This window comes from Brachyhypopomus gauderio, unplaced genomic scaffold (assembly GCF_052324685.1).
Source record: "Brachyhypopomus gauderio isolate BG-103 unplaced genomic scaffold, BGAUD_0.2 sc71, whole genome shotgun sequence".
NCBI classification, from domain to species: Eukaryota; Metazoa; Chordata; class Actinopteri; order Gymnotiformes; family Hypopomidae; genus Brachyhypopomus; species Brachyhypopomus gauderio.
Genome location: NW_027506892.1, coordinates 767778 through 784027, shown reverse-complemented (window position 1 = coordinate 784027; position 16250 = coordinate 767778). Strand labels below are relative to the sequence as shown.

General features: G+C 42.3%; 1 protein-coding gene across 2 annotated transcripts in view; it reads right to left on the bottom strand.

The window, feature by feature from the left end:
- ksr2 (kinase suppressor of ras 2) overlaps window positions 1-16250 on the bottom strand; it is a 94618-nt gene that overhangs the window by 27973 nt on the left and 50395 nt on the right. For both annotated transcript variants that reach the window (XM_076989867.1, XM_076989866.1), the window contains exon 6: window positions 2830-3005. In XM_076989867.1, the coding sequence (XP_076845982.1) occupies window positions 2830-3005 (176 nt within the window). The remainder of the gene's footprint in view (window positions 1-2829; window positions 3006-16250) is intronic.

The following is a 16250-nucleotide window of genomic DNA, read 5'->3' as shown; positions in this document are numbered from 1 at the left end:
ATGTTCTGATATAACCAAATCTCTTGCTTGCTTGTTTCTATGACAACCCCTTAGGTGCTGTTTTCCTGGAACAGTTAAGTGAAGAGTAAGATCAGAATTATGTGAATATAAGTTAATTTTATATTACCCACTTTTAGGTTCAATCCTTACCTAAACCTCAACTGAATTACACTGAATGTCTTAAATATGGCTTACAGCTTCACATTTTATTGCAGCGGATAGCTTCAAGGCAAGAGTACGACATTCATTTGAAATGTCTAGGAGTGAGTGGTATGCAGTTGTAGAAATAATGATGTTTGGCTCAGAAAATGGCTCAGAATTACTCACGGTTATAAATTAAACATTAGAATAAATGTAACCTCAGGACACATTGGACTCTGTCAAAAACCTATATCAGAGTAAATTTGGTACAACATAAAACTACATTAGTGTACATCGTACATATGGTACAACATACAACTAGGAAGATTAATCTGTACTGGACCCGTTAAGACTGAAGGAACGCAGTGTTTACGCTGAAATAGTGGTTTATTGCAGGTCACGATTTCAAAAGCTAATTTAAAAGGACAGAGCTTTGCAAACTTTAAAAGTCAGGATAATTACAGGAGAACACACTCATGAAACATTTGAATATGAGTTTTAAATAATACATTTACCAGGGTAAACAGTCCTTTGCTTTAGCACCAGATGTTGTAGTCACGTTTTAATGTTGCTGTATTTTCATTAATATTCTCTAATCACTGCAAAAGATAAGGTTTTGAAATATGGTCAAACCTTACATAAGTCTCCCAACACCAGAGGCTTTTTTGTGTGTTTTCTTCCTAATACATTTAAGTTCGGACATTAAACAAGGGATTTTCTGGTTTTAAAAGAACAAATTACACATTCAAAACACTATCAAATTGGCCAGAGTTTCTAAAATCCAAGTACTGTAATTGAAATTCTGTAAAGAACAGGTTGGTGTGCGTGCAGAGAGGATCAGAGAGGATTACAGCAACAGAGCATAGTGTGAGAGCCAGAGGTATTGAGATCATTAGACTGAAGGATTGGAGCTTTAGGCTTTACCGCACATGCTCCGCCCCTTCCACCAGCAAACCTGCCTGCTATTCAAAAGATCCCGTTCAAAAGAACCCGTTTACGGAGAGGACTTTAAAGCCTCCTGCTTCCTCTCTGCAAGTCGGCTGGAGGCTTCGCCACAGCCACCATGCACCTGTAGCAAAGACACTCGTCCCTTTATCTGAGAATTCAAAGCAGCACACGCTTCTCCGCAGTGACAAAGCCGCCTCCGTGTAGTCACACAATTAACTGTGCCAAAGGCAAACTTTAGAAATAATTAGTTGGAGATGGGTCACAAGGTGTCAGGCACACTCACCTAAACTTCAGTTCTTGGCTCTAGTTTCCCAAATGCATTCTTAGTTCCTCATACTCTACAATTCAAAGCTTTGCTGATAAACTCTAGAACTTAACGTTCTAAAACTGTTTGGATGTTTAGTCTCTCCAAACTCTAGAACCGAACTGTCAAGAACTGTTTGGATGTGTGACCTCTCCAAACTCCTGAAGTGAACATTCAAGAACTGTTTGGATGCATGATATCTCCAAACTCTTGAAGTTAACATTCAAGAACTGCTTGGGTGTGCGACCTCTCCAAACTTTAAAACCTAATTCAACAACTGCTTGGGTAATCTCTCATTCAGAAGACTCATTCAGAAGTTTCAGCCATATACATCGATCGATCGCCTGCAGGGACACGCAGCAGATGCTGCTGACATTCCCATAGCTGGGTTAATGCTCCATCATTCAGCCCCAGAGATCCAGGGGGAGTCTTAGAGATCCAGGGGTAGTCTTAGAGATCCAGGGGTAGTCTTGGAGCATGCATAATACCACTACAGACACAGTACTGGTCCAATGAGATTACTCCATTACTTTGGAGTAGGCAGTTGATCAGGAATTCATCTAAATCAAATTAATTCTTTTTTGATGTTCCTTTTGAAAACAAGCACTAATGTGAGAGGTCTTTCTTAGAGAACCCTGACTAACCGAGGTGGTTACATCTATCACTGGTTCCAATTTTTAAGAGGCTCCAAACAGGGGAGTTTTATGTGTTTTAAGATTGATGTTATACTGTACATCTCAGACACATTCACAAAGCCCAAACTATTTTTATACTGTTTCTTCTGTCTTCCTAAGACATTGCCCCCCAAGATCCCCACATCTTCAGTGTGCATACAGGTGTTTGTGGATACCGTAAATAATAAGACTGATGTCGGAGTTGGTTACGAAATGTCACACAGTCCCAAAATTGCCACAGTCTGATTCCAAACTGTCCCATACAACGTGTGTAGGTGTGTGAGCATGTGTGTGCTTGTGTATGGGATCATCTTATACTGGACCCACTGGTGGCACTGGAACCTTCCCACTCCATGAGCCGAGCGCTCCGGACCAGCACAACCCCCCACGGCATCAATCCCAGTTCCCTCACACCCTAGCTCCCTCATTAGCACTCTAACCGCCCCTCCTCTGGGGCCCCTGACAGAGAGGCCGACCGCAGCCGTGCATCGTGGGATATGGACGGGCATGTGCTGAAGCCCACCACTGGGTGTCCCATTTGAGGAGGCTGTGTCATGAATTCAGAGTGTTGGCGACTGACACCCACAAGGTCTTAATTCCTGTGATACCTCATCATCATGTCACCGCTAGCACGGCTGAGAACCAGTGCAACAAGCACTGAGCCCTTTTAGTGAGCTTAAAAAGCTGTGGACTCACGGGGTGAAAGCTGGACGTAAAGGGACCTGCACGCGGGCGTGTGGTGTGTCTGCAGCGGCTACGTACTGGCGGAGGGCGTCTCGGCGTGCACGGGCGGCGTGGAGGGCACGAGGCTGGGGAAGAAGAAGGAGCGTAGCGAGAGCTCGGAGTGCAGGGGCGAGCGCTGCGTGGGGAGGTTCTCACAGCTCCCCGCCACACTGCTGTGGATCTTCAGGTTGAGGGGCTTGGCCTTCTTCCTGGCTCTGGGGAGAAGGAGAGAGTCGGATAAATGAATGAATGAATGAATGAATGAATGAAAGAATGAATGAATGAAAGGAATTAAGCTAATGAAAGTAGCTACAGGAACACATGACAGAGTGACATACACTATATTGCCAAAAGTATTCGCTCACCCATCCAAATGATCTGTATCAGGTGTTCCAATCACTTCCATGGCCACAGGTGTATAAAATTAAGCACCTAAGCATGCAGACTGTTTTTACAAACATTTGTGAAAGAATGGGTCGCTCTCAGGTGCTCAGTGAATTCCAGCGTGGAACTGTGACAGGATGCTACACGTGTAACAAATACAGGCATGAAATTTCCTCGCTACTAAATATTCCACAGTCAACTGTCAGCTGTATTATAAGAAAATAGAAGTGTTTAGGAACTACAGCAACTGACAGAGTGGGGTCAGCGGATGCTGAAGCACATAGTGCGAAGAGGTCGCCAACTTTCTACAGAGTCAATCACTACAGACATCCAAACTTCATGTGGCCTTCAGATTAGCTCAAGAACAGTGCGCAGAGAGCTTCATGTAATGGGTTTCCATGGTCGAGCAGCTGCATCTAAGCCATACATCACCAAGTGCAATGCAAAGCCTTTGGAGTGACGAATCATGCTTCTCCGTCTGGCAGTCTGATGGACGAGTCTGGGTTTGGCATTGCCAGGAAAATGGTACTTATCTGACTGCATTGTGCCAAATGTAAAGTCTGGTGGTGTTTTTCAGGAGCTGGGCTTAGCCCCTTAGTGGGACCAGTTTGGAGCTGACCCCATCCTCTTCCAACATGACTGTGCACAGTGCACAAAGCAACGTCCATAAAGACATGGATTGCAGAGTTTGGTGTGGATGAACTTGACTGTCCTGACCTCAACCTGATAGAACACCTTTGGGATGAATTAGAGCAGAGACTGAGAGCCAGGCTTTCTCATCCAACATCAGAATGTGTCCTCACAAATGCATCCAAAATCCCCATAAACACACTCCTAAACGTTCTGGACAGCCTTCCCAGAAGAGTTGAAGTTGTTCTAGCTGCAAAGGGTGGACCAACGTCATATTGAACCCTCCGGATTAGGAATGGGATGTTACTTAATCTCATGTGTGAGTCAAGGAAGGGAAGTGGATACTTTTGGCAATATAGTGTATATGGCTACTGCCAGAAAGCCGATGCTGTGTATATTAGATACATATGACTCTCTTTCTAGATATATAGTTTCTGGACTATATTTCATACACCACTAAATTTTCTCACTTGCACCTTCAATAAGGATGACATTGAAGGAAGAATTTGGGCAATGTAACGTTAATATAACGTCACATGTCCTCTTTAAAAAGTCTCCTAATGAACACACTAGACCGTGAAAGGCACAGCAGGTTAGAAAAGAAGACAACAAAAAGTAAATCACAGCAAAATCATGTGACTGGCGCCCAGCTGGAACACTCTGGAACTTCTAATGAGGTCTAGGGCCTTCACGGTCTTCACGGGCCGTTCTCACGTGCAGGTCAAGAATCATTCACACACACTAGGGCCAATGTAACCCTGCTGGGACACATCGCATGAAGAACACACACGTTCACGTGCGCACACACACACACACACACACACACACACGCGCGCACGCACACACACACACACACAGACACACGGACCCATATGCTGTTAATAAGCTTGTGTAGCTGGCAGCAACTCTGTAAGAAGCTCATTTAGATACTATAGCGTGTTGATGCCTGAGGGTGCCTATTCTGCCAACTGAGTACCACAACCAGACGTTTTAAGTCTCGCCCCAAATGTGAGAGTTAAAGGGGAAACGAGATAAAAGTTATCAGCGTTTAGATAAAACCGTTATGCCATTCAAACGGCATTACCGATGTGTTCGTCTTTCCAATGATAAACAGTTACAATGAGAGAGCACTCCAAGTACGCCCCCTGTTGATCGCCCCTGAACACGTCATTTCTTTCTTGTCTTTCACTCTTTGTCATACACTCGATCAACACGCTCTCCCTCTTGTAAACAGAACACATGAAGTAGATTTCATGAGAGTGAAACGATTTTCGAAATAATGCACAATTCAAGACATGGCAAAGATAGATCAGTTTAGAAGAAAGAAATAATCTTAGAATGACTGCTGTATGTAAGAACTAAAAACGATGGAAACACTAATCATCCATTTGAAGTGTCTGGCACAAAATACAAAGATTGAAAAATACGTTACAAAAGGATTTCAAGTAGAAATATATAATATGTACAATCACAAATAGAGCACTCATACTTCAAAAGGTGAGTCATATTATTCTGAAATCATGCCATCAACTTTCCATCTGATCCATTACTCTCATCCCCTCTGACCTCTGCCTCTTCCACATGTGCCAATCAAATGCCTGTCACCTTGGAAACTATGAGATCACCATCTCAATAAGAAGCACGCTGGGGGATGTATAAATACTGCAACCATCCCACAACAGACATCTTAAGTCTCTCTTAAGTCTGAGTAATAGATGACTTATGACCCACAAGGTGAACAGAGGTTTAAGTGAACATGAACACTTAAACGAGACGGGTAATTTCCTTTAAAAGAAAATGGAACCCAAGTAACCTTGAACTCTCTCTGGTCTCTAATACACATTATTTTCCCCAAGATGCTTTGTTCCTTTATTGTAATTTGTGTGTGTGTGTGTGTGTGTGTGTGTGTGTGTGTGTGATTGAGTGAGTGACAGAGAGAGAGAAAGAGAAAGAGAGAAAGACAGAAAGAGAGAGTTCTGTCAGAGAGAAAGATGATGAACAGTTTTCCTGGTGCAAAGAATACATTAGAGAGTGAACATGACACATGCTGACAGCAGCTACAGCAAAAGGTGAAGGTGTGTGTGTGTGTGTGTGTGTTTGAATGTTTGTGTGTGGCACTGGAGACTTTATAATACACCCAAACCTTAAGGAGTGTAGGAGTCAAGACATACTGTCAATGTGAGATTTGTTTTTATCTCTCTCTCTCTCTCTCTCTCTCTCTCTCTCACACACACACACACACACACACACACACACACACACACACTCACTCTCTCTCTCTCTAACTCTCACTCTCTCTCTCACTCTCACACTCTCACACTCTCACTCTCACTCACTCCCACTCTATCTCTGTCTCTCTCATTCTCACTCTGTCTCTCTGTCTCAGTCTAGTCAGAGCAGGTTTAGTACTGACTAGTACCAAGACTAAACCTACCCAAATCACAAACGCACAAAGGCCATGAACACACACACACACACACGCACACACACACACACACGCATACACACATGCAAGCACGCACACATGCACGTGCGCACACATGCATTTACGCATGCACACACACACATACACACACACACACCTCCACCCAGTAGGTGGCGCTCTACAGTACTGACTGCTACTGAGGATGACTGTGAACCATTGTACAATGTCTGCACCAATGTACAATAACTGACCCAATATACAAAATATTACAGCACAAATTAGTCACAGCCAACCGTGAGAGTGTGTGTGTGTGTGTGTGTGTGTGTGTGTGTGTGTGTGTGTGTGTGTGTGTGTGTGTGTGTGTGTGTGCGCGCGTTGGTTTTTGTGGTTTACAAAGCTTTTTCACCTGATTATGTACCACATTATGAGGACATTTGGGTTTATGAGGACACAGCCGGTGTGCTCATAATTCCAATACTGTAAATGGTCTGAACATACTGAGAGAATCTCCCTGTAAATTTTTTGCGTCCTTATACACCAGAGAACCATGAAAGTCGCTTAACCTTAACACAGTTTTAACTCAGAATTTAATATAGTGCCCCTGTAGGCTGGTACCGGAGACACTCCTATGTGGTCTCAGTGTTAAGATTTGCGACTTCTGATTGGCTGGGCTTTAATCTGGCTACTCGAGCTGTAATTGACTAGAAGCTGTGTCAATCGCACATACATACGTTTCAGTTGTACCGAATTTCCCTTTTACTGCACTACCTATTATCTCTGGTCGAGATACTTGCACACTTGTATAGTCTTTGTATTGTTTGTGAATGTCATAAGTTATAGTTAAATTTTTTTGCACCTCTATAGTTGTATTTTTTACGACCGTGATTGTACGTACTTCCAGTACTTCTTTTTGTTTATACTGTACCACTTTTATTACTGTGATTTGTACTCAGAGGCGGTCTTTGCATAGAGGCTTCGCTAGGCAACTGCCTTGGGCCCCTCCCACTGCAGCCCACTGTAGGGGCCCCCTAACTAGCTAACTTATTTCTCGTATATTAATGTTGATGGGCCCCCTAGCTAAATTCGCCTTGAGCCCCCAAATTGCTAAGTCCGACACTATTTGTACTACTCTGTTGTATTGTGTAACTGCTACTGGCTGCAAAATAAAGTATATACATACCTACTAGGGCTGGGTATTGATTCAAATTCCAAGAATCGATCCGAATCCGATTCTGAAGATTAAGAATCGATTTTTTTTCGATTTAATCCGATTTAATCGATTCGATCCGATTCGATCCAATTCAGGGTTTAGTGTTATTAAAAATGTATTTGAGCTGTTTCCTGACTGTGTACAGAAGCAACATGTTAAAACTAGTATTATATCGATATTAATCAGCAAATAGTTACTGGTAGTTACTGATGGCTGGAAGACTGGTGAAAAGGGTCATCATAAATCTACCTTCAGAAAAGGTAATCCAGGACAATAAACAGAGGACATCTTTAAGGTGTCTATATCTGCAACAGTGGGCTCCTACTGGGACACTAACCAGTGCATTATTATTATGATTGAAATAATTAAGAATTCACCCAAAAGCTGTTGCTACCAAATGCATTTTTATTTTAAAAGTGCTCACACTTAATAAACTGAAAGTATAAAATGTAAACATGTATTTTTCTTTAAAGTGAGAATATAAGAACAGAACTCTCACGTTATGGTCCCCGACCCCTCCGTTTTGGGTGTGTTAACGTCGTCTGCGTCTAATCGTCTACGTCGGTGTATCTCCGTGGGTGCGGGTGCGTCTTGTGATAGTCCTCACCTGTGGCTCGTCTCGTAATCACGTGGGGTTGATGTGGTTTGTCTATTTAATTTGCGCTCGCGCAGCGTCCTGTGCTCGTCGTTGTTTGAGTCACACATGTTCTATGTAAACGTGTTTTATGTGCGCTGTCTGCGCTTTGGTAAATGTAATAAACGTAACGATTTGGAAAGTGCAAAGGATTCTGTCTCGTCCATCGCCTTGCGCCCAACGTTACAAGAACATTTTTAACTTTTTTTAAACTGTAAAAACACTGGGTAAACGGTCAGTGACACGGACTAACTGTAAATAGTCAGTTAAAAAAAACACTGGATAAACTGTCCTACTGTTTTTAGATTTCCGATTTGACTATCGTCGTTACCGACACTGTCCGACGCCAAGTCGTTTTACAGTTAGTTAGACCGAGCACGCCTGCGTGAATTCAGTGACGAGGCGGGGGTAAAAGTTCACTAAAAAATCGATCTTTGGACGTACGAATCGATAATCAGATCATCATATGCGAATCGATTCTGAATCGGAAAATCGATTTTTTCAACACAGGCCTACTACCTACCTACCTACCTAAAGGGCTTTTAGTGTGAGTGATAGTTGAGATGAGAATGAATTAAATCCCCTTGTTAGTTTGTATGGGTCATTAATTTGGTCATCACTGGTTAATATCCAACACTAATTAGATAAACCCATCTCTTATTTACTGTCATATACTTTCACTAACACTTTTTTCTTAACCAGCGTATTTTTATAACACAGTTGGTCTTGCATTGTTTGTGCTGTGAATTAAGTGAACTCGTCAAAACACACTCCAGCCATTCAGAAACTTATAGCTTGTTCAGATATGCAATGTGAAACATCAGCTGTAAAGAAAATTATTTATTTTGTCAGAGTAAAATAAACATTTGTGTGATTCTATTCACTCTGCTATGGGCCCTGAGGAAGAGAAACCTATAATCATGATGTAAGATTATGAACTCCTGCTTCAACTAGCAGTACTTAAGTGTTCAGTTAATGGAAGTTCCCACAACATTAAGTGTTGTACTGGTTAAATTCTTAATATGTGTTTGAAGTTGTGTTTGACCTTGACCTGTTTTGAGTGAACACTATGTTTAATGAGAACAGTGAGTGGATATCTCATAGTGCTTGTGTTTAAGGAAGATCCATGTGTATCAATGTGTGTGACAGGAACCTTCTGACTTCATTTATTGGAACTTTGCTGGGAGTTTGTGTGTGCCAGGTTGTGTGGAACACATACCTGTTTTATAAGCACTCCATGGTTTACAAGGAAGCTACAGAGGTTTATCAGTGAACGTTAATGTCATCCACCTAATGTTAATGTGTATAGAACAGGGGTCGGCAACCTATGGCACGCATGCCACCACTGGGACGTCGAGGCATAATCACTGGCACACGCCACGCTGGACCAGCATCAGCAAAAAATAATAATAATTAAAAATCTCAGACAGAGCACGATCCTCCAATTGAAATCGCTCCTCAACGCTCTGCACTCAGCTCCCGCCACAGAGCCATGTTTAAATTTAGCCTAACCAAAATCAGTTAACCTACCTGATAGCGTTACAAGAGATGACAGAGCCTCCGGTTAAAAAAACAAAGCGAGGGCATTTCAGCCCTGGACGGAAGACTATGGTTTTGTGTATGTCAAAGATCGTGCTGTGTGTACACTGTGCTATGACAACGTTGTGTGCCGAACTTCCAGCATTAAGAAGCATTTCGAGACAAAACATGACAAGACGTATAAAGACCCCGCCGAAAGAGCCGAAGCCGTTAAACGTGCCGTGGCTAGGTATGGCAGTTAGTTAAACACGTTGCTGTTTGCTTATATAAAATGCTCTGGCCGTTTCATTTGTTATGCATGCCTAGGCCTATAATAACAATAATAATAATAATTGTGGTGTAATGGGAGAAATGTAGGGTGTGTCTAAGGTCCAGTTCCGGGACTAGAGGTTATCTGCATGGGGTTAGGGTTATGATTAATAATAATAATAATAATAATAATAATAATAATTTTATTTGTAAAGCACATTGTCTATGTAAAATTAAATTCCAAATTTGTAGAACATATTCCCGTAGTTTGTGTGTTTTTTTTAACATTATTACATCTTTTCCTTTTCTTTTATGTCTTTCTGTCTAAATTGTTGTTGTTGACATGGTGACCGGTGTCGGCCAGAGGAGGATGGGTTCCCCCCCTGAGTCTTGGTTCCTCTCAAGGTTTCTTCCTCATGCAAAAAAAACTAGGGAGTTTTTCCTTGCCACTGTCGCCCTTGGCTTGCTCACTGGGGGCTAGGACTTGGCACTTGTAAAGCTGCTTTGTGAGCTATATAAATGAAATTTGATTGATATTGTTGATAGTGGCACACTCATTGACTAGAAATGTTGAAGTTGGCACTCCATGTTTCAAAGGATGCCGACCCCTGGTATAGAGTGACCCCTGCTATAGAGTGACCCCTGGTATAGAGTATGACAAAACTGTGGTCTCGAGGGATATCTTTTTCTGAAGCTGTAGTTCATGTCACAGACTATCTTGAACACATCATTTCAGTAACGTAGTCCACTGGTAACTAGCAATGATGATGGTATCTTGATGGTAAGTGTGATCGGGTTTTGACCGTGGACATAATTTAGGGCAGGGGTGCCCATTACGTCGATCGCGATTGTTCGGAAGTGTCGGTCGATCGCGAAGGAATATGGGTAGATCGCATGACATTAAAAAGTAGTGGATGAATGACAGGCTATCGTCCATCTGCACTGACGGTTGTATATATATACAACACCCCGGTAACAATTTACGTTCACCACCCCTCTGTCAACAAATTACGTTCGCCACCCCTCAACAATTTACGTTCATCACCTTTCTGACTTGGTCATCTTATAAGTAGCTCGCAAGCTGAAAACTTGTGGGCACCCCTGATTTAGGGAGAGGCTAGTCCATTTCTGGCTTTGTAGGCAAGCATCAAGGTTTTATATCTGATGTGTGCTACTACTGGAAGCCAGTGAATAGAGTGCAACAGAGGAATTAAATTGAATGGATGCGGTTCTTCAAGCTCATGGAAGTCACACAAAATATTACATATGGCTCTAATAGCACCACAACGTCATTCACCAGTGTTATGAAGCATATATTTGTATATGAAGTGAATTATTTGTTTGATTTTCACCTTACTTTCTGTGGGTGACAAAACTTTTGTCTTGCCAAAATCTGACCTGTGTTCATTAAATGATCAATATCGTAAATTAAATCTCATTTGGAAGGATTTCAGCTTTCATTTGAGTCATTTCTAAAACCAATCGATGAATTTAAAGTCAGGTTATAAGCTTTTGTTTCCACAACATGGATAAGCATCAGAACTTATGTCAGGGACTGTAGGTACCACCCGGGCCCAGTGGCGGACTTAGCAATTTGGGGGCTCAAGGCAAATTTAGCTAGGGGGCCCATCAACATTAATATGCGAGAAATAAGTTCAGGTGCACACTACACGATTTTAGGCTGGTTTTTCAGTCGCCGACTGTTTTTTGTAGATCGCCGGCAGAAACTGTGGTCGGAGGCAAATTGGGCATCACTCGGCGCTCGCTCAGTCGTGCAATGTGAACTGCTGAAAGACGCTCGCCGAGTGGTCGCCGACTCATCGCAGACGACCGGCAGATATCTAGCATGTTTAATATCTAGCCCAGTCGGCGACTGAGTCAACAGCAGCATCTAGCTACAGCCAATGGGAACAGCGTCTAGCTACAGCCAGTGGGAACAGCGTCTAGCTACAGCCAATGGGAACGCGGAGAGAGAACCGCGGCACCGCTGAAGATATCTCTGAAGAATGTAAAAAAACTTTCAAGAATGCTTTCAAAACAGTAACCCAGCAAACACACAAAATCCTCACCTTTCTTACAACTTTACTACAACACTGTGTTTAAGTTATTGTGACAGCACTGGAGAAATAGTGCGATTGACTATATCTATGTTCACTGCAACGGAGAGATGAAATAATTCTGGCAACTTGGGACTATGGAGTGTTTAAACGGTAAAAAAAAAATAACGAAAATGTGGAGTACACATTGTTTTTTTCTTCTATGTGGTGTTGCTGGTTCTCGCAAGAGTTTCGTTTTTGTGTTCTCGTGTTTTTGGACGGCAGCCAGATGAGTCGGCGATTTCCCAGTCGTGTAATTCGTGAACCCGCGTCGCCGATCAGTCATGTAGTGTGAAAGCCACAACAACTAAAAGACTCGCGATTACAGCACAACCAATCGTTTAGTGCGAACGGCACAAAAACTTGACGACTGAAAAGTCGTGTAGTGTGAACCTGGCTTAATCAGGGGGCCCCTACAGTGGGTTGCAGTGGGAGGGGCCCAAGGCAGTTGCCTAGCCACACCTCTATGCAAAGACCTCCTCTGCCCTTGCCATCGTGAACATGGTACATGTCCCAAAACAAAGGAGTTGTTGATGGCTGGATCCAGTGGGCATGTAGTAGGATTGCTGGAAGTCAGTTGATGGATCCTCCTTGAGGAGAGGGGGGAGAAAGAAGCCAGGGACTTGGGTGTTGGGTTAGAGATACTAGTGGGAAGGGTGGGAACTGGGGGAATGAACAGATGGACTACTGCAATCGTCTCTTCATAGAAGATGACAAAATCCTCAGGAGTAAGAGAGGATGGAGGGGGAGGGTTAAGAAGAAAAGAAAAAGTACTGAATAGCTTGGATGGGTTGGATGCAGGTGACTCAAATTTCTCTCTTTAGTAGGCCAACATTGCTGGTGCGACTTCTAAAGAGAACTTTGAAAGGAGAGACTGATATGAGCTGGTATCTGAATCTAGGTGACTTTTCTTCCACCACCTTTAGTACTCTCCTGCGGCTGAGTAGTACCTCCGTTAGCCGAGGCTAGATGAGACAGATCCTATAAGCCTGGCAATGAAGGGCACAGGCGATTGAGTGACAAAAAGAGCGTAGAGAGGAAAGGTCAGGCCCGTTGACAGTCTTGCTGGGGCCCGGGACAAGAAAGTTTCATGTGCCCCCCGCCCGCTTAGGTCATTTGAATTTCCTCTGTAGCAGACAATTCTTGTGTTAGGTCATATAGTATATAATATAGCCACACATCAAAGCTGTTTCTGACAGCTGACTGGTTTATACTTGACGCGTCGCGAGCGGCGCGAGGGCCCGCGTGGGGAAAATGACGCGCCCGTGCGCGAGGGCCTCACGCGCTGTCGATTTGCGAGATCATGCACCTCTTGAATTTTGTAACTTCGCGTGCGCCACGCTTCAGCGCAATGAACAAAGTCATGTTTGCAGGACTCATACACCTCTATAAGGTGAATTAAAGCACTTGTACGTTACTTTAAAGATCCATTTCAATATTTCCCAGAACGTTAAACTTAATTAAGTTAAATATTTATACATATACTCGAAATAATTCGCTTTTTTAATCACATTATTTAATGGTTATTCATTTTCAAAACGCCAAATCTTAACGTCTTCACGTTCTCTCATGTTTCATCCTGGAATTACAAGAGGCTCGTATTTGTTAACGTAATACAAGAGAACTGTTCAGTCAAACAGTTTGTGAAACAAAGTAGTTACAGTTTCAAGTATTTTCAAGTACTTTAGCCTACTTTAGCACTTTTCAAACGTGGAACACAATGCAACATTAAAATTCGTCAGGTAAATATTTTTCCTTTCTTTTCTGCGCTCCAGATTTTTGTTTACTATCCACCACTGTATTTCCCACTGTTTGGCAGGTCCCAGCCGGCTACGGTGCTGGATCAAACCATTTTTCAGTGGGAGGCGGGGGTGTATGCACTTAATGGAAAATATGCAGATAGGTAAAAAACATATATTTTTAGCCATTGAGCTTATTTTGAGTACAGAATTTTATATTAATGAAAGATTTCAAGATTATTAAAAATTATAGACTTTAAATAAAAAATAAATTGTTGGGCTCTTTTATGGGCCCCTCTGGCCCTGGGGCCCGGGACAACAGACCCGGTTGTCCCCCCCCCTGTCGACGGGGCTGGGAAAGGTATTCCTTGTTTGGAATGGAGGACAAGATCATTTTGGACTGAAGTAAGAAGAATGTATGGAGGAAGTGTTGGTGGAAATGGCAGGGAGGGAGAAAGGGAAGTATAGAAGGTGATGGTCTGAGAGGTGAAAGGGGAGTGACTGTTATATCCTACGTTCCGGTGGCTCGTGTAAAGACCACACCCAGAACGTGAGTCGGAGGAGACAGGTTGATGATGAGGTCAAATGATGACAGCAATGGAAGAATGCAAGAGGAATGTAGTAGGTTGAAGTCACGGAGGAGAATGAGTGGGTTTGCTTCAATAGTGAATTCCCTGATGTGGGTATCAAGTTTGTCAATGAAGTTCTAAAGGGAACCTGGAGGGCAATAAATTATGTGGATTAGTGAGGTAGGATATAGTGATAGCGTGACACTCAAAAGAAGAGATTAAAAGAGCTGAGAAGGAAAGTTGGGTGAAACACCACTCCAGACATAACAGTAGACCTGTGCCACCACCCTTGCCAAGGCGCCATTGGGAGTGAGTGGATGAGAAGGCAGAGGACAGAGCAGCTGGAGTTACAGATTCTCTGAGGTGATCCAGGTTTCTGTCAGAGCCAGGAAGTGTAGGGATGCAAGAGCTGAGATGAAGTCAGCCTTCTGGACAGCAGATTGGCAATTCCAGAGTCCTCCTGTCACTGTGGTTGGGGTTTGTGATGAACGCTGTGGGTAAATAAGGTTGCTGGTGTTGTGATGTCTATGTTGGTGTCTATGAGCTCTGTGGGATACCTACACAGAAATTGCCAAACACACTTCAGACTAGAAAGAAGCTTTATGAATCCTAGCAGGGTTGGGGAAAGATGATACTGGGTTATAGAGATTCAATGTGTTTGGAGGAAACTAGATGAAAAGCAGAGAAGTCTCTACAGGCCGCTACAGACACGTGTCATTACATGTGTATTACACAACATGACCAATACATAATCATGACAATCATGAAATAAGTATTTACCCCTCATGGAAGAAGGCAGAAACCTTTCATTCCTCTTTCAAAATCGTTCTGGCTAGCTAGTTTAATTGTTTGTCAAAACATTCTTTGCAAACAGCTGCTAAAGCACGACACCTGCTACTTGTATAGATGGTAGTGATGAAGATAGCTTGAAATTCTGAGGGGTTTGAGTCATTTGATCAAGTATAAAAGACTGATGGCTAAATTAATGTTATTTTACAATATTGCACACTATAATAATGGTGTTAATCTTGATAGCCTATTGATACTCCATGAAATCTGTGTGGACCAGTCACCTTTTATCTTAGTGACAAATGTAAGAAAATATGCTTAGACAGATAAAAGGTCGGAGTTTAATTTGGTCTAGAAGAAATGAAGTGATATTCATGTTCTGCAAAAAAAAAACATGTTTTTGATGTTACCAGTATTGGGAACGTCACTTTAAAAAAGTAATTCGTTATAGTTACTCACTACTTGTTCAAAAAAGTAACTGAATTACTCGTTACCAGAGAAAGTAACTTGTTACCAGAGAAAGTAACTATTTGCATTACAGTAAAAAAAAAAAAGTTATGTACAATGAATAAGAAAGCAGTTTTCACAGTCAGTTGAAATGAGTAGGTCAGAAAGGTGTTTAACTTTCTATATTTATTACACATCAACAGACCAGTGCAGGATAAAATCCTTTAAAATCCCAAATCTTTGTAAAAAAAAAAAAAAAAAAGCAAAAGTAAACAGTTACACTATTTAAAGTGCATTTACACCTATCAAATTAAATTAAATTCTCTCAACCTGAGACAACTGGTTTGTTCACAACAGAAGTAAACGTAACAATAAAACCTCTATTCTTAATTAAATAAATCAAATACCCAGTCTGGTAGACATTCAGGAACTTCAAGTATTTTCTTAAATAATGTTTATATCGCCACCTTGAAAATGATCATTTTTCTTCGGCTTGCTCCTGACTCGCCATTTCTGCCTCTTCTCCGTTTGTGTCGTGTCACTCGCGTGCTTCGGCACGAATGTAAAAACACTGGCTCTGATTGGCTACCATAACGCTGCCTTAGCCAATCGCTTACTGACTTGTTAAGTTAAACAGGTGTTACACCGAGAACTGTGACCTATGGAGATCTGTTACTCCTCACTAGCCTGGGCAGCGGCCCGCTCGCATTACTGTTAGTATATCAATATATAGTAATGCACCTTTTTTA